Source organism: Siniperca chuatsi, linkage group LG24 (genome assembly GCF_020085105.1).
Source record: "Siniperca chuatsi isolate FFG_IHB_CAS linkage group LG24, ASM2008510v1, whole genome shotgun sequence".
Lineage (NCBI taxonomy): Eukaryota > Metazoa > Chordata > Actinopteri > Centrarchiformes > Sinipercidae > Siniperca > Siniperca chuatsi.
Genome location: NC_058065.1, coordinates 7,479,781 through 7,498,991, shown reverse-complemented (window position 1 = coordinate 7,498,991; position 19,211 = coordinate 7,479,781). Strand labels below are relative to the sequence as shown.

General features: G+C 39.0%; 2 protein-coding genes across 4 annotated transcripts in view; one reads left to right on the top strand and one right to left on the bottom strand.

Moving 5' to 3' along the window:
• The first annotated feature begins 952 nt into the window (after positions 1-952).
• On the top strand, positions 953-3,858 carry LOC122871778 (gamma-glutamylaminecyclotransferase-like). Its single transcript, XM_044187151.1, has 2 exons — positions 953-1,100; positions 2,707-3,858. Exons 1-2 carry the CDS (start codon positions 1,098-1,100, stop codon positions 3,199-3,201), a joined length of 498 nt encoding a protein of 165 aa, XP_044043086.1. The 5' UTR covers positions 953-1,097; the 3' UTR covers positions 3,202-3,858.
• LOC122871776 (FERM, ARHGEF and pleckstrin domain-containing protein 1-like) overlaps positions 3,837-19,211 on the bottom strand; it is a 59,001-nt gene continuing 43,626 nt past the window's right edge. For 2 of the 3 annotated variants that reach the window (XM_044187137.1, XM_044187136.1), the window contains exons 14-28: positions 15,163-15,371; positions 14,639-14,728; positions 12,404-12,537; positions 11,423-11,504; positions 11,202-11,263; positions 10,282-10,457; positions 10,021-10,151; positions 9,743-9,811; positions 9,547-9,636; positions 9,229-9,311; positions 8,532-8,644; positions 6,446-6,606; positions 5,609-5,716; positions 5,274-5,425; positions 3,837-4,864 (exon numbers count right to left, since the gene is read on the bottom strand). In XM_044187137.1, the coding sequence (XP_044043072.1) occupies positions 4,789-4,864; positions 5,274-5,425; positions 5,609-5,716; positions 6,446-6,606; positions 8,532-8,644; positions 9,229-9,311; positions 9,547-9,636; positions 9,743-9,811; positions 10,021-10,151; positions 10,282-10,457; positions 11,202-11,263; positions 11,423-11,504; positions 12,404-12,537; positions 14,639-14,728; positions 15,163-15,371 (1,736 nt within the window). In that variant the 3' untranslated portion in view covers positions 3,837-4,788. The remainder of the gene's footprint in view (positions 4,865-5,273; positions 5,426-5,608; positions 5,717-6,445; positions 6,607-8,531; positions 8,645-9,228; positions 9,312-9,546; positions 9,637-9,742; positions 9,812-10,020; positions 10,152-10,281; positions 10,458-11,201; positions 11,264-11,422; positions 11,505-12,403; positions 12,538-14,638; positions 14,729-15,162; positions 15,372-19,211) is intronic. The other variant, XM_044187139.1, reaches the window with a different exon arrangement.

Below are 19,211 nucleotides of genomic sequence, written 5' to 3'. Positions count from 1 at the left end.
TTTTCTTGTTGGCCTGGTGAACACTTACAACTCTTCATTTATATGCCTGTGCTGTATTTTAAATCCCACTTGTTTTTAAATGAGTGGTTTTTATTTTGTTTACTAGTGAGAGTTACTGTTTCACTCAGTATTTTAACTTTAACATTTAATTTGTTCACTTGCAATGTGTCCTCACTTAACTGCTTTTCTTTAGTGCCATCTCTTGGATATATGTTTCATTTCAAACATCAGATCAAACTCATTGCTCAGAGTTGAGTGCTATTTCTACGTTGTTGTTATTATTATTATTATTATCATTATTACTATTAATGATAATGATAATAGAGAAGAAGAAGAATATAGTATGTATAATATAATGTAATTATAATATATATTATAATAATAATATAGCACCTTTCATACACAAAATACAGCTCAAAATTTAAACAGTATTTGAAATATTAAAATACATTTAAAAAGAGGAGGAAAGTAAAATAATTAACAGTCCAAAATTATAAATAAAATAAACTTAAACAATGATAATAATAAATATATAACAACAGCAATTATCATTACCACCACGTCCACCCAGGATATTTCAGTTACTTAATTCTTTAAATATTAATCTAGTTTATTTTTTAAATAAATAATTAAACCCATAACACAACATAAAAAAATAATCAGCTCTACACTTGGTAGTTGGTGTTGCTTAAGCAAAAGTATTAGCATCAAATAAACTTAAGTACCAAATGTACAAGTGCTCATTATGCGCAATGGCCCATTACATTAGGCCGTAGAATTACTGGTGGGGATCATTTTAACTACTTACACTGCCGAGTGAAACGTGGAGTGGAGTTAAACTACAATATTTGCCTCCAAAAGTAGTGGAGTAGAAGTATGAAAGAGTATAAAATGGAAAGTACAAGTACCTCAAAACTGAGTACAGTATTACCATTAGACGTACCACTGCTTGTTTTCCTCGTCACTTTAGCGCCATCTTTTGTTTTCCACCAGCTTATCTGAATTGTACCACGCATGCGCTGTTCGCGGACTCGTCATAATCACAGGATCTGAACGTGACGGAAGAAGAACTGCAAACTGGCATCTTCATTACTTTCATGGTAAGACTTTACTTCTTTAGGGAAAGGTGTAGGACAGGAGTCGTGCGCGGGCGTGTTATTATTTGCGTTGTAAAGCAGTTCACGCACGCGCTTTAAACGTGTTTTATTTAGTTTTGATATGTCACGCGAGCAATAAGGAGCGAGTATGCTTCTACCCCACTACATCTCAGAGGGAAATACTGTACTTTTTATTCCACTAGATGTATGTATGTATACTTTAGAGATTCAGCTACAAAATATTATCAACAAATAAGATATGATGTATCTAAGAGATATAGATACCCAGCAGTATACAGTATTTCAAATAAGCTCCACCTTTTTCCTCCTGCAACATTAAAGTGATATACACACTAATGCATCAATAATTATAATCCAATAATATATATTATTATGAATGCATAATGAGTACTTTTGCTTTTGCTACTTAAAGTATATTTTGATGCTGATACTTTTACTTAAGTAAGATCTTGAATGCAGGAGTATTTCTACACTGTAGTATTGCTACTTTTACTTAAGTAAATGATCTTAGTACTTCTTCCACCTTTGGTTGTCAGGTGTTTCTGTTGCATGCAGCTTACAGACTGTATACATTCATGTATATGTAGGCAATGTGTTTACTGTGCAAACTGTGTCTCTTATCCTCCACATGCTGTGTTGTTGAATGAGCTCTCCCAGCTTTAATGATCTTAAGACAACAGTGTCTGTTAGAGATTATCTCTTGACAGTGAATTAATTATTGAGCTGGATGTACTTTGCGATAACAAAGTCCAAAGAGCTTCAGTTAGAGCAGGCCTTAAGGTCGCAGAGACCCTCATGCATCTTAAACACTCAAACAATCTAACCAGAGCCAACAGGGAGGTTTTGTTCACACAGTGATAGATGGGATAAAAAAAAATGTAGGTGTTTATTCAAGACATCCCATAAAACGACATTCTCAGACCACGTGCGTTTTACACTTAGATGTAGATGTCACCACTTACAGGCAAGAAAAATGACTTTTTTCTCTATTTTCTACTACTATTCTTTATGTTTTTAGGTTGTTTATTCCAGTATTGACAACATGCCTGGTTAAAGTTGGTTTGCATCCATGACAGTGTTTCCTTGGTCTTTGATTAGTCCACCAACAGTAACAAAAGTTATTCAGCTCTTTATTGATTAATCTGCCGATTGTTGTTTTGATGAATCGTTTTGGCTATAAAAGTCCTAAATATTAAATGCCCATTATAATTTGCCATAGCTCAAGAAGATGTATTCAAATGTCTTGTCTTAGTCGGCCAACAGTCCAAAACCCAAAGTTTACTGTCAAATATGACAAAGAAAAGCAGAAAATCCTCATATGTGAGAATCTGGAATCATAGAATGCTTTGATTTAAAAAATTTGTAAAATGATCAATTCATTATCAAAGTAGTTGCTGATTAATTGTCTGTCAATCAACTCCATGTTCGGAGGGGTTTTATTCACACATTGGTGTTCTTCAGCAGTATTCTGCTTCTGTTTTCTTTTATTTTGTGGGTCTGTATCTTTTGTGATAACATTCCCAGTAAAAACATGGTGGAAAGTTGCTCAACTTCTACCCCAACACTTCTTCATTGTTTTGTTTTACAGGTTTGTCTGCCCTCCTGCATCCACATGGCTCGTGTCTTCGTCTATGGCACCCTGAAGAAGGGGCAGCCCAACTACTACCGTATGTTTGAAAGCGCCAATGGTAAGGCGGAGTTCCTCGCCTCGGCCTGCACCACCCAGAACTACCCGCTAGTGATCGCCGGCAAGTACAACATCCCATTCCTCCTCACCATCCCCGGCCAGGGTCACCGAGTCCAAGGAGAGATCTACAAAGTGGACGACCAAATGCTGAAATTCCTGGACGCCTTTGAAGGGGTTCCCACCATGTACCAGCGGACTCTGGTCGAACTGGAGGTGAAGGAGTGGGTGGGGCAGACGGAGGGAGAGGAGAGGCCGGCAGCAGGAAGCATCACAGAGGCGTTTGTGTACAGCACGACAACATACCAGCCAGACTGGCCCTCGCTGCCAAAATATGAAAGCTATGACTCACATGGAGATCACGGGCTTGAGTATGTGACCAGAGAAGCACGAGACTGATGTAGCTTGCGGGAACAAGAAGAGCAGATCCTTAGTAGATGGCAAATATGGTCCACAAAGTCTTATACCTCTATACAGATCAGCCTCCATAGCGGCAGTGTCTAATTTTGCCTTGTCAAGGCTAAAATCTTGGGAATTCTTACTTTTTCAGCCTAAGAGCAATATAAGGAAACATTGAAAAGAAAGATAGGAAAGACTGCTCATTGTACTTCATGATTAAAGCTCAAATGGAATACATTAAAAAAAAAATATATATATATAATATGAAGATCAGACTAGGAGGCTGGTGTTCTGGTCCGGTTCCTACAGTGCAGTACTGTCTCTTTAAAAAAACAACCTGCTTAATTAATTTTAGTTGATGAGCTGATGTATCACCTGTGTAACATTTTCATACATAAAAACAGGTTTGACAAAAACATTCAAATAAGGCACTATCAAACACCAAAGGTTGTGTGTTTGGTTACTTGAAGTTACCCCTCATCCTTATACAGTACCTCCTCTGTTGTACCTGCGATTACATTCTGCTTTGCTTTTATATTTTTTTTCTTTAAACACAATAGATTTTTCCTGAATTGTTTCTCATCATCTTCAACCGTATGAAAACTTGATTAAAACAAAAGACATCAGTTTCTGAATTGTCTTTTCATATGAACACAATCTTTTCTCATCTTTATTTAGAATAGTAAAATCCAGAAAACTAGAGTACAGAAGAGAAGGTATTTGGCAAACAAACCAGTGAAATCTCTGTTGGCGTTGGAAGCAGTTTGGAAGTCATTTGTCCTTTTAAACAAAACTAAACTTACAGGGAAAACGTGAAAAAACAGAACATTTCACAGTGTATCAAAGTACTGTACAAAAAGTTACCTTACAAAAAAGGAAAAGATGGATGTTTTCTAATTGTGTCCAAACTGGCATCACATCGAATTCATCTAAATTATATATAGATTGTCATACAAACAAAAATACTCTCATCACCATGAGTGTGTTCACATGCAGTTTTCCACATATAGTTTAAAATCCTGGTTTAGGTCTTATTCAAGCATTTTATATACATTATTTTAATTCTCAGCACAAACGTGTCGTTGTACAGGAATATTTACCAAGGAAACATATAAAACGCAAATACAATATGGTGCACAAACTCATGCTTCAGTGTCCCAAATACTTCTGGTAAATCCCACATGTTTCATTCAGGTTTATCATAAAGATAAAATCATTCTTACTGTAAACAGGATATGTTGTTGGGGTGAATATTAAATCCATATGTGTGCATGTGAACAACACTCAATGGCACAAACAAAAAAATAAAAAGTCTGTAAAGGAAAACTGCTGCCAGTTTGGCGTAGAAAAAAATGAAATTACATTATGAATCACGTCGTGGACAAATGCCATCACAGACAGTTTGTCTCTATTTAGACACTAGTGGTGCAGAAAGTGTGTAGTAAGAGGGTGGGGTACAGGAGGTGAAGTGGGAGGACCTCTGAGTGACGTGTGTGTGTGTGTGTAAATCAACAATAATAAGAGTATTTTCTTGTGTTTGTGCAGCCTGAAGTCTCTGTGCAGGGGGGGCAGAGGGAGGCAGGTTCATCAGTAAAGGTCTTTCCTGGTGCTCGGCAGCGAGCGGCTGGCAGAGCAGGTGGCGCTGCGGATCACCTCCATCCACCTGGAGACGAGAAAAATTAAAACAATGGTGGTGATATAACATTTCGTGTTTATAAAAAACTATTTACAGCCATTAGTACTGAACTTTACTATTATAAAGAGCCACTTAAGTACATATTAGTATTTGGTACATTATATGCTATATATGTATATATATTTTGAATAGTGTATAGATGGACTACACTAAGGTATATGTTAATATTTGCTATTATTTTGTCTTTAAGTGGTAAAATACATATATTTTTGTTATTTGCAGCAGGTGACAGGTTTTTAAAAAAAGTTTAACAAAGTAGTGCTAGATACAATCTTAATATCTTACGCATCTCTGTTATTGAGTTAATTATAGACTTTTGTTGGTGTCAAAGTGAAGCAATATACATACAGAAACCACAACCCATCCCCATCACTACCTCTCAAAGGTGTACTCGCTCTCTGATCTGAAGTAGTAGACGTGGGATTTAAAGTGGAGTTTGAAGACGTAGTCTTTGTGGATGTTCTCCGACTCAGACGGGACGGTGACAGAGTAGCCCAGCAGAGGAAGGCTGGCCAGAGGGTAGTCGTCCTGTGAGCAGACGAGCCAGAAGCACAGGAGATCCTCAATAATCATCTTTATGCATCTTCAGTTAGTAGCAATCATAATGCATTTAATCCGAAGGCCCATCCTCCCACTTTCCCTTATCAGACCAATTCTAATACCACTTCATCATGTGTCCTTTTCATTGCATTGTCACTGTATATATCTAACCTGGTGTGACTTGTAGAAGAAGAGGCTGAAGTTGGTGAAGACCACCCAGAGTTTCTGCCAGCCATTGCTGTTCTTAAACTTCCTCAGCAGGTTACCAGACAGCTGGTTCTGGAAGCACAAAAGAGGAGGAAAGAGAAGAGAACGGCGTCAACAAAAGACATCCAAGGCTAAATCAAGTGAAACAGTCACAGGTTCCATTAAAATGTTAGAAATGGGGAAAAGAGACAGGAGAGAAAAATCTGTTAGCTCTAATTACACTCCGTCACTACACTCGTGTAAAACCAGGACATACAGTCTGACATCCATGTAACATAATTGTAAATTCTAGGATACATATTTTCAGAAAACTTTCCCTACATGGATCAGTACATTTTTGCTTCTGCAGTCCCTCTCTACTCCAGCAGGTGTCACTAAAGGACAGGCTGTGTGTTTTGTACCAGCAAACCACAGAGAGAGACAGGGGCCTGTCAACTCACTGGCCAGACTACTGGCCTCTAGCAATGTCAGCGTGGACAGAGGGGGAAATGGACAAACAGACAAACGGAAGGTGGAGACAGGACAGACACACGGTGAAAGAGGTAAAGATGGAGGTATAGAAGAGAGAAAAGGACAAAAACACAGACATGAGAAGAAAAGTCAGACAAAGGACAATGAATCAATGGTCCTTTGCCTGTGGAGAAGAGGACCAGGACGGACAATGCACAGAGCTGAACGCACTGGACAAAAACAGAAGACTGGACTCCACAGCTACAAGGCCTAAGAGGAAACATAGATATGTGATGTGTGGAAAAACAAACAGCTGAAGACAATTAAAGAGACACAAACACAGTCAGGTACCTCCACAGCAACACTAAAGTCCACCATGGACACGCTGGTGTTGCGATGCCAGCAGACGTGCACGGTGGTGTTACCACGGTGACCCTGACGCTCCAGGGACGAGCGCGAGCCGCAGAGCTCCTCCTCCGACTCCAGCTCAGCCCCGCCATCCTCCGACAGCTCTGGGGAACAATGGGCAGTTCAAACATGCTGGTTAGCAGAGAGAACTGAGCTCTCACTGGGTACGAGTTAAAAGATGTAGGACACATAAACTAACCACCATTTATTTAACTCATGTGTACAGTCAATTTATCCATAGAGCACTTTTAAAAACAACACATGTTGATCAAAGTCTGTTAAAGAGACATGAGATTATTTGATTGATGATTACAATCAAATAAAAACAAACACAGTTATAAGGATAATTAATTATTAATTCTAGGGGTTTTAAAGAAATAACATTGTTGGCATCAAGATAAAGCACATTATGGCTTCCTATTAACACAGTCAGTCTTTAAAATATAGTATCATCTGTGTTTTTGAAATAGTGACTAATATATTTCAGGTTTTGGTCTTAAACTCCTCTTCACAAATCTTGTCTGAGCTGTGGACCCCTGTAACTGACAAAATGTAGTAAAAGGTTGCCAAACAAGTCAAAAATACACAAAACTGAATACATCAATAAATCATACAGTTAGCTAAATTATTAAAATGGAGTGTAAAATGAAATATAAAGCTTTATACTTTTCCTAAAACCTCCAGTCCTATTGTTGATAAACTGATGGATCACATCAGGACTAAACCCAGAGAAACTAGCTCTGCAACATCCTGAAGATTGTTTTGTTACACATAAAGGGCTAATGTTCTGTATTTTAACTGGTTGCAGCTGAAAGTGGAAATTACCACAACTTGTCTGGATCCAGAGCAGCAGCATACTACGCTTGGTTCGGGCCTCGTGCTTTGGCTTTTTAGGTCGCAGACCCATTTATTAGACTTGGATGTAATTTTGTAACAGCAATCTGGCTTTAATAGATTCACTCTGGCTATTATTGAGTACATCTAACTGAGCTATCCTTGCCACATACTCATTTTTGCTATTTTAGTGTGCTGACAGCAAACACAGAAAAATATTTAAAAGCATACATGAATCAAATCATGACAGATAAATAAAATGTTAAGATTCAGCTCACAACAGTCTGAAAATGTGTGCACAAACAGGAAAAATGGCTGCAGATCTTCGATACAGGACAAAGTGCTGAGCCAAAACAGTGATCAAAGCAATTTCAATGCAGTCTGCACCAAAGAAAGGAGAAAAATGACCCTTTTGTTGTTACTTGTAAGTTAATACTCTTTAACTGTTTGAGTTATAAATGTACATAGCAGGCGATTTAGCTGAGGGACAATGGAGATGTCACACCAAAGTTCACCAGGTGGAGGCCTCATTGAACACAGTGACAGACGTTTAAGATAAACAATGAGGAAAAAGAAGAAAAGGGGGCGACAGCTGGGGCCTGGACCTACAGGTGACATTTAAAAATATGATGAAAGACCACCTGGAACAATTCAGTGGGATTATTCATGAGGCAGCCGTCTGTCTGTAGAGGAAAAGAAAGGGACGGAAGGATTGAAATATATCCTCAGTCTGTGGGAAGTGCATAGTTATGTGGACTATAGATAAAGAGATGATTCATTTCCCTTAAAGAAATACCTTAGTGATGAAAGTAAATATGATCAGTACAGCTAACAGGTCCCAGCTGAAGTCCCCGTGTCACATTAACTTCAGCTGGGAGGTTTTGGCAAGCAAAGCCGTCATGGGTGACAAAACATTCAGAAAAAACTCTCCAGTGGGACTTTTTATTTCTGAACTTTCTGGTTCCCACAGTGTTTCAGACAGTCCTGCAATACTTTGATGATTAAGTGGTGTTTGGGCAGGAAGTAGTTAGCAGGTTAGAGTAGCAGTCATTCTGGATTGATGGTTCAAATCCTCTATATCAATAAAAATCTGAGGGGAAACACAGACCTATTCTAGTGAGGTGCTGGCTTGCAGGCAGACTGAAACACAAGTCCATGGTGAGTCTATCACACATGCAGCAGAGGGCACACTTACTGTTGTCAGAGAGGCTGGTGGACAGCAGGTCAGTGTTTGGGCTGCTGCTCTGCTCTGCCAGGTCAATGGCCATCCTGATGTCCTCCACCCACCGCTCCATCTCTGACGCACAGCTGGGCACAGACGGAAAAGATGACATAGAGAGAAAATGAGTGAGAGATTGTGCTTAAAAGTGTTTACTGAAATTAGGTAATGACAAAGTATGAGAAACACAGAAAAAGAAACATCAATTACAGAGAGAGAAAGAAAGAAAATCATTTGTCACCATTCTAAAAAGTCACTAAATGTCTGATCAATACAGTAAAAAGTCATAATAAAGTCTGCATTACGCAATACAATCTGTTTTACAGCCACAGACAGACATTAAACTTTTTAATCAGTAACTGAATGGAAAACAGGTCACACTGTCCTATTTAATTAGAAGACAACCAAACTGTGGCAGAGGTCCTGTAGAGAAGAAATCCATTTTTTATGAGGCTGACCTGTATGAATCTTTAAAACAATTATTCTTAGAAACACTTCTTGTAATGTTTCCACTCATTTACTTTTCTTTAATTCCTTCATTTCTTTCATTGACACTAGATGTTTTAATATTATCTGTATTTGTGCTGTTTTTTTTTTTTTAAACTCTTCTAAAATTGTGTAAAAAAAAATGCTGATTTTCATATTGTTTAGCCGTTTGTGTGTTGATGTATACCTGGCTGCCACCACCACAGACTGGCGCTGTCCAAACAAGGTGAACGAATGAGGGACTCCCCACTCCTCCTCACTTTCTCTGATCTGCAAAAACACACAGCTCCTTAGAGGTAGACCTCAGTAATCCTACATTTGGTACAGTACGTGCATGTAAACAAAACCCATAACCACTGTAACAATTGCACCCTACACAATTGCGCCCTAAATCTTTTTGTAAAGAATTACAACTTTGCAGGTTCCAATTCTGTACCAGTTAGTCTTGCAGTACAGTGTTTGAAGTTCCTCAAACTGTTTTTGCTAAGGGAATACGGTCACGTACCGTCATGCCATACAAGGGCAGCTGGCCATGAACTTTAAACTGGTTGGACGGGGTCATGCCTCGACTGGTGTATACCAAGGAATCACTGAACTGGAGAGGACAAAGAGAGGGAAGAAAAAGGAGAAGAAGTGGAAGTTTTTTTTTGCTTCTATCGCGGATATTCGATTCACTTCAAAAAGTAGCTGAAATGTCATACCAGGAAAAACATCCTCTGCTGAAGGCCCTTCCCTGAGAGCTTGCTGAGGCAGCCGAGCCTGATGAACTCCTGTAAGTTAAACACAAACATACTATAAAACACTATGACAGCAACAGAGAAAGCCAAGATACATACATTAGCAGAATGGAGGAAATCTTGCAGGTCTTGTCTTAGAGCTGAATAGTTTACGTCTCAAGCATGGAAACTAACTATTTCAAAGTCAGTCACTTCTATTAATAACATCTTCTCTCCCAGTAAATAAATGTAAAGAGTCTAACCCTCCCGGGGATGGCGAGGTTGTCGATGCCGGTCAGATCTTTCTTCAGCTCTAGAAGCTTCTGGAAGTTCTCCATCTTCATCATGGTGCCTTGGAGCTGCAGCACCATCTCTGAGATGTCCGCCAGGGCCGCTGAAGGGAAGATGAAAAGATGGTTGTAAAAAACGGAGACAAATTCAGTTTCACATGTACAGAAATACATGCAAGGGAGGGAAGGTGGAGAAAATAAAAAAGAAACTAACACAAAAAGGCCCAACCGTACCTCTACAGTCCCTGAAATCGTCGTGGGTGGGCGGGTAGTGCTTGCAGAGCCTCTCCAGGATGAGTTTGTAGTGCAGCAGGCGGTGGAGAGGCCTGAGGAGGAAGATGTTGAAGGGCAGGTAGCAAACCCTCTGCTGCTCAAAGTCTCGACACAGAGCCTCCGCCTTCCGACTGGACCTGAGGAACAGCAAGGAGGGAAGAGTGCAAAGTGTTGCTTTTCAAAATGCTCGACCTGGAATTAGACTTCACTCTGCAGCAGCTTGCTGTATAATGGTTTCACCTATGACAAACTAACTACAAACCATTTTTGGCAACAAAAGGGAATAGAGACATATCATCTTCATCATCTTCCATATTTTTTATAGTTTCTTCTTCTTGATGTCCTTCCTCTCCCACTAAAATAAACCTGCTCAGGAACTGCAGATGGAAACTAGCTTGTAGCTAAATTTGGTACAAAGCTTCTCTTCTCTTTGTATATGACTAATGTTTATGTACGTGGTCCCTGACCAATACATTTACTAAAACAAACAAAAATAAATCAATGAAATGAATTAAAATAAAATAAAACTATACTTCTTTCGAGGAAGGATCTGATTGCATGCACACTGAATCTCATGTATTTCACCTTTGAAACACACTTCAAGAGGAAAATGAGGTTAGTGATCTAAGTGAGGACAAAGTTGTTGCAAATCAAGCTGTGCACTCTTTTGAAAATTAATGCTCTGTACTTTTCCTTTAAATATCACTTTGGAAAGCTAATAATGTTAGCCTTTCCAGTAGCCTCCATTCAAAGTTTGGCTGGTAAAGATTCTTGTCAATATTATACTGTATTAAGTGCATTAACTTACTTAATGCTAAGTACCTGCCAATAACTGGACCTGTGCTTACAGTTTACTTATGGTTTTGTTCTGTGGCACCTACCTGCAGGCCCGTTCCAGTTCGACCAGGCACTCTGAATGTTTCTGAAGATGAACTGTCAACTGCTGCAGAGATAGACAGGAGCAAAGACAAAAATCAAAATTTATTTAACAACCCTTCAACCTCTTGTAAGCTCTTGTTTCACAATTCTACATCTGTAATCCAAATCTTATACTGACAACGAGGGGTTATAGTGCAAAAGAAAAAGAGGGAGATATAGTTACCCTAAGACCCTGAATGTTCTTCAAGAGAATGTCACCAATTCGTTGATAATCTCCTTTAATGTGGGCGTTAGATCGACCCTCCCTAAAAGAGAAGAGAAATTAAGATCTTCTTTCACATGCAGTAACATTTATTCACCAGTAGATGTCAGGCCAGAGCTACTCTTCTCACACATGACTGGAAAATCTTCATCAATTCCCACAATCCCATTCATTTTACCAGCAAGTCCTTGGGCCCTCTACAGAAGCACGGTTTGTGTGTGTGTGTGTGTGTGTCCTCCTGTCTGTCATTACAGAAATAACACAGACAAGATTCCCACCGGAGAAAATGCGGACTTTGCGTGTGCACATTAGCTCTCATGCAAAGTCACATTAGTCTTTACATGTCATTATTGATTCAGGGTGAAGGCATGGTTTAGGGTTAGGCTTAGGTTTGAATTATGCTGAGAGTGGAATGCGACTTAAAAAATGTTATTATCCCATTTGTCTCAGGTTAAAGAAAATGAGTGAATCCACAGAATTCAAATCACCTTATTTGTCCTTCATTGAAGTTTTTTGCTTCCTTGACTTGTTATCGTGAAACATGATACAGATACTGATACAGAAACACTACAGTGGAGTGAATTTCTTTGTTTTTGTCTTGCTAAAGCACAATAGCAAATTGCCAAACATTAATCTGGTCTTAAAATCCTTCTCATTTTTCTGGTGGATGTGTTTTGTTTACATCCAGTAATCCTATTTAATTGCTTCAACTCAGCTAAACTCATTATCTTATTTTTGATTATCATTTTCCAGTTTTTCTGTGCTGAGTTTTAGTCATTTAATTATCTGTAAAAAAACGGATCAAATGTAATCTTGGCTTTTATGAATGAATTAAGCAGTCTGTAGGTGCATTTTTATGTAGATGCTTGCATTGTGTGCCATTTTACAGATGCTCATGTCAGTAATAATTTTCTGTCTCCATGGAAACAGACAGATACTGACCACTGTGCCAGCCGCTGCTCCACCTCTTTGAGGAATCCCTGGTGAAACTTGTAGACCGGATCGTAGCTGGTGGAGATCAGGTTCTTAACAGAGTCTGGGAAGGCCTCATCTTTCCCCACCCCACTCTCGAAGGACTACAAAAGACAAACACACACATGTGGTCAACATGCATTGCTTACAAAATTAAGATATTCACACTTTCAAAATAAAGTACCATCTGACATTAAAAATTCTAAATCAAGGTTCATCTCCAGCTACGGTCTTATCTCCGTGTGGTTCTCAGAGTGAGCAATCAAATCGTTCAGAAAGACCAAATGTGATTGATTGGTTTATGTTTGGAGGGTCATTATAGCTGTATTTGAGAGCCACATTAAGGGAAGTAATATGCAAGCGGCTCTACAGTGAAGCAATGAATGAGTTTAAGGTTAAAGGTTATCTATACTGAAAACAAATGTTAGTTGTAGTTATGGTAAAACTAGACCTATGGAATAAAATCATGCTTTAAAACAAATGAATGCACTATATACAAGTTCTTAAAAATTTAAGAAATCATTTTTTTGGATAAACATTATGTGAATGTAGGTTTAAATCACTGTAACACATCCCCATAAACCAGACACTGACAGTGATAACAAGTGACGTATATGAGGAACCACACACACAAACACACACATTACTGCTGTGATCCCAACAGACCCTTGAATAGGACGCCAGTGGGTCAGAATGAGTGATTTGACTTAAAGGCACAATGGTATTTGTTTGCACCGAGGATCAGCTAGCTCACACACAGGAGTACACACACACACACACACACACACACACACACACACACACACACACACACATGATCCTCCTGGCCCCGAGCGAGTGCACTACAACCCCTGACACAGAGGTGTTATATTCCCCTTCAGAGTAAATCACACACGATTATGACAGCTAGTGTAGACAGGAGGCCATCTGTTTCAAGGCCTCGGTGGGAGAGAGGAAGGGTGACAGCGAGAAAAGAGAGGGAGGGATGGGTGTGGGATCTCAGACCTGAATGGTGCCAGCCAAAGAAAATATTTAAGAGTGCCAGCTCACGCCGTCCTCCCACATCAAAGAGGGTGGAAACTACTGTTGAGAAGAAAAACAGCTGAGAGGCAGAAAAAGCCACAACAGAGGGGAAATGTGATATTTTCCCCTCCACAGCGAGGTCAGAAGTCAGGGGCAGCTTCATAATATTAAGGTGATGGGGTCTTGAACCTGTGCTTTCCCCATTGGTGGTCTCTACTCATTACCCTCCTGCTGCTGATCTTCCCCTCATGTGTTAAAAAGTAAAAACAGACAGACAGTAAAGTTGAATCACATAAATGGCAAAGACAAAGTCTGACCCACATTAAGCTGCACTTTCATCCCAGGATTTAAGATGCACAGAGTGCTGATTTAAGTGGTTTTACTTGTAAACTAAAGAGCCGCGAGCGAATAGTCTGCGTAGTCTTAAAGAACAAAGAAGATACAAGTTTGCTAGCTTAAAAAGGAGGTGAATTATAACACAAGCATTGCTTTCTTGTGAGAAACAAGAGTGAATGTCATTTAGAAAGTAACTTAAATATGCTTATAATAATCTGTCATCTGTCGTGCACAAGAAAAATGCTCATAAAGCCTCTGACGTTGAACCTCAGTCTTCAATCGTGGGCCAAAGTAAATGCACATAAAAGCCCATTTTCGGGATGGGAATAAAAAAGTCCAAAATACTGGAACAGAGAGCTGAACTTAAGCTCCTTGTCCCAATATTTAGGCTATAAAAACCCCAGCACTTGCACTGCACAAAACCAAATCTGACTCACTGTCCCAACACATGAGCTTTTAAAAGACCAACTTTGGTTCACTGTCCCAAAATTCTGACTCTCATATAACCAGCTTTGACTCACTATTCCAGTACCGCGGCTTTAAAGAGACCAACCGTGGTTCACGGCCTCTCTGTGAGCTATGCAGGGCTGTGTACTTTAGGGAATGTGTTTACACTTGGCCAGACTAGCTCCTGGTCTTAACACAGATGGCTTTTCAAATATCTCTCTCTCTCAGCCAGTTGAGAATGGCCTTGCAGCTAGCATCGACATGGCAATAGACAAGGTTAGACCAAGTGGACAGACAAACACTTTATCACCACCAAAAAAGTGATTTTGTACTCATCCCAGTAGCTTCTGCTACATAATCTAAAGAAACTATAGAAATGTGTATAAATGTCCTCCGTACCTCTGTGATGACCTGCAGGTCTTTGAGGTAGGTCCGCTCTGTGGTCAACAGTTCCTTGGCTATGAAGTAGGCCTTGTCTGTGGGAAACTTCTGGACACAAACAAAAAGATAAGATTGATCCATCCACTGATAAATTCCTTTGTATTTTGTATAGAAAACAGCTTTAATCTGTTCATAAGTCCTCAGCACATAAATTATGAGAATTGGGTTTTATTACCATAAACAATATTACTAGCAATAAGTTTTAACACCTGCATCAGCCTCTACAGCATATTTTCCTTTGTGAGGCAGAATCTTATCATCTTTATAAGCGATACTTTGACATCAAAGTTTAGGGTCATTCTTGAGCGCATTTCTCAGATGTTTTATACATATGGGTGGTGGTTGATGAAAATGCGTAAATCTAAATTTTAATGATGCACATAGCTGTTATGACCTTGCGTTAAGTTAGCAAAATGTAAGACCTGCAGACCTACAACATAGATATAATTTTTAATCCACCCTTTCCCTGTGTGTATGCCCACCTTCCTCCTCGCCTCCTCTTCATCATCGTTGCGGACACATCCTGCGTCAGTGAGCAGTGGGCTGGTGAGAGGCGATAGCTGCCGTCCCTCAGGACTCTGACCTAGACCCAGGACGCCGGTGCTGCCCATCCCCTGTCCATTTTCTGCGCCGTTGCCGTTAACGACCACATGGGGACTTCCCACTGGAGAGTCGTCTGAACCGGGACTTTCTGGGGGAGGAGAGGAAATAGGAAAATGGAAAGGGGAGGGAGATGGGGACAAGAATAGAAGAAAGAGTGAGATCAGGGAGAAGATGGTAGGAGAGGATAAGAAGTTAAAATTGATTTTATGTGTACGATATAAAAAAAGCCATTCAACGACTTTCATGAAATTCACTGCCATCTTCCTTATCATTTAATTTTTATAGTCACATTTTCATTTTTTCCTCAGACACTTCTTAGGGGAGGAGAAGGTTTCTAGATTCATCCTGCATTTAGAAGCTCAAGATATGAACATATCCCCCAAATATTCCCCTCTAAATGTAACCAACCTGTATGGCGATGAATTTCAAGGTTATACAATGCTACGCAATCAATCTTAAAGGATGGGTCAGGACCCAAAATGAGCAGCTGTCATGTCAAGCAGGTCACCACATGACAAAAATGCTACGATCTCTCAATTCTGAAGGAGGCTGCATCTACTCTATTTGGATCCTCATCTAAAACATGGTTAAAAAATACAGTAAAAAAGGATAAAAAGAAGGAAAATTAACAATAAATGTTAAGTAGATGTTAGTAAGGAGCTATGGATTATCAGTTTATTTGCAAGACTTAATAAAGGCCATATCTGTGCGTTATAAGGGTAAGTAAAAAGACAAATAATGCAGTCGTGTATATTAAAAAACTGCCAAGTTGCAATAAATAATGTTATGAGCAAATAAATGATAATAAGGTACATCTATATTCTCCATAATGTAATGTAAGCCAGGGATAAAAATAGGGTTGCAACTAACGATTACTTTCATGATTGGTTAATCTGCCAATAATTTTCTCAATTAACCGATTAATCGGTCTATAAAATATCAGAAAATAGGGAAAATGTCCATCACAGTTTCCCAAAACAGTCTTGTTCTGACCGACCAACGGTCCAAAACTCAAAGATATTCAGTTAACGCTCGCATATCACATTTGAGAAGCTGGAACCAGAGAATGGTTGGCATTTTTGCTTGAAAAATTACTTAAACGATTAATTGAATAACAAAATAGTTTTAATTTTCGATCAACTAATTGATTAATTAACTAATAGTTTCAGCCCTAGTTGAAGGAGTATTATGGCTGCATTATGACAATCTATGAATACTATATTAACTTTTCCATTTCCCTTACAATGCACTACAGATATGTGATAGTCTTGCTAGTTGCGATGATACCTAAAATCATCTGTTTTTTTAATAGGAGTCTGGTTTGATTGTAGTTGAAATCTACTTCTGGGGATCTGGACAGAAGAATAAAAAGTTAAACCTACTTTTCACTACAGCTAGAGTCACTACAGAGGTTTACTACATGGTACTAAGTTGTAACTGTATACTTGCCCAGGTGCAAAGTTTCCAAAGAGTCCACTGCTATACACCAAACTGGATCATGGGTAAAACCATGGCAACCACTGAGTGCAGATCTGTGACGGGTGCTATAAAAGAACTTACCACCATACAGAAAAAACTAAATAACTACTACAACAAAAAACACAGGTGAAACAACTAGAAAACATAAAACACAGAAACGGGTCGGATCACATGCCAAACAAACGACGCCGAACAAAACAAATAACCTCTACTCTACAGTCTAGCTACCACAACACAAGACACGGGTCACAATTCAAGCAGGTTGAGGGTATGTAGGTGGGTGTGAGGGGGTGGCAGGGGTAGTTGGACATCGGTTCCCTCTATAGAAAATTCTGGAGTCCCTTTTTCTTCGAACATACAAGGTCGTTTTTTATTGACACTAGTGCACAAAATCAGTTACAGTGTTAAAAAGAGAGATAAACGGTAAAGAAAAAAATAGTAAAACCTCAAAGAAGTCACAAGAAAAAAAACCCAGTTGCTGTTTTGTGCCAAAAATAAAAAGGACAGGTCAGATTGGCAGCAGTTTGACGTTTGCATGTTCCGTTTTTTATTGTGATTTTATGCTTTAGAGACACACACACACTATGTGCTACAGTCTTGGCATGCACACTGAGAAATCAAGTAAATACGGGACATGCTTACTAAAACTGCCATCAATCTTCAAATCAGAAAATTAGAAGAATCGCCAGAAAGATGGTTTATTCGTTCAAAAGAAGTCAGTCAGTAAAAAGTGTGTTATGTAAACAGGAAGAGAAGCACAGATGTGATGCTAAAATGCCACCTTATACCATTTTGATCATCTAATAAAGAAAATGGTTTGACATTAAGGGAAATATGCTTGTTTGGTTTCTTTCCGAGAGTTAAGATGAGAAGATTGATACCACTCTCATGACAGTATGGTGAATACAAGGCCTGTTATCTTATCTTAGCATATAGACTGGGAACAGGGGCAAACAGCTAGCCTGTCCAAAGTTCACAAAATGTAACAAAGGTCACAAAATCCCCATAAAACCACAGCCCATCATGTTTTACACTTCAGTTTTTGTACAGATTAAACAAATGAGATATAATGCGTTAATTAGTGAGCTTTCAAGGTGCTAGCCAGGCTAGCCGTTTCCCCCTGTTTCCCGTCTTTATGCTAAGCTAACCGTCTTCCTGGCTTCATATTTACTGTACAGACATGTGAGTGGTATCAATCTTCTCATCTAAGTCTTGACAAGAAATCTAATAAGTGCATTTCCTAAAATGTTTAACTATTTGCTTTAAGCAGCCTGATATTAGTCAATTACGATCACATCATCACAGTGTGTATACCGCAGAAAAAACTACAATCATTTTACTCTTTGTTTTAAAGTAAATTAGCAAATTTGGCTCTGATTAACTCCATTAACATACAAATTACAATATGAATACAAAATCACAATCTATCAATCTGTTACTGTATGTACAGTACATTAAAATTACAAACAGCCTCAATGGAAATGACTTGCTGCAAGTGCTATTTGGTGACAGGCAGTGAAAGGGAAGACTCAGGGGAGGACTCAGCTCCAGTATTCATGTATGTGTGCATGTCCATCTTCTGACAATACTCAGACTTTCACACGTTACAAAATAAAAAGCCACATCTCTCAAATATATCTTTTTGTGTTTTTGCACTTACATTTGCATTAAGCTTAACTTTACTTATGTCTGTCTACCTTCACCTTCTCACTCTCCGTTAAAAGAGCACTGGAGTTGAGTCAGCCCAGTTTTGTACTTGTGCACAGTGAGGAAACCTGGGGCAAAAACACAAATGGTTTCTAAATATTTGAAAAAGGCAGGGTGCAGTTAATTAAACATGACAGTGTAGTAGCAAAAAAGGCATTAAAACTGTAATTTCCCACAAGAAGAGGAGTGTGTGTCTGAAAAATGGGAAACCTACAAGTATGTGTTGAGTGAGTTGTTAAGTATGTGTTATACTGCATGTAATGCCTCTCAAACAGACTTGAAACCATTTTGAGCCCCATGACAGAAACGCAGAGTGACAAAAGTGAGCAAAAACAGAGTAGAATGACAGAAAAGCAGGGACTTTGCTTGCCTGGTTAACATGCATTCAGAGTAAAGAAAAGGAAATGGTGAGAAAACAGCATTTTTTTTCCCCACTAACAAAGACATGCTTAAAAACAGTGCATTTACAAAGCGTGAAGCATGAACATTTGTGTCAGGAAGAAGCCATAGCTCTGAGGAAAGAAAAGATTGTTTGGCTTTTACACAATGATAAGATCCTGATGACATTTAGTTCAAGTTAAGTAACTTCCTAGGTTGAACCCCTAACATCACTGTTTTAGGGAGCACTAAGGCTCCCTGAGTAATAGTATATTCATTGAAAAGTGGCTAAGAAGGTATCTGAATTAGTGCTAATGCTAAATATGTACAGTTTAAGTTGGTGTTTTTATGCACTGTGTGTCAG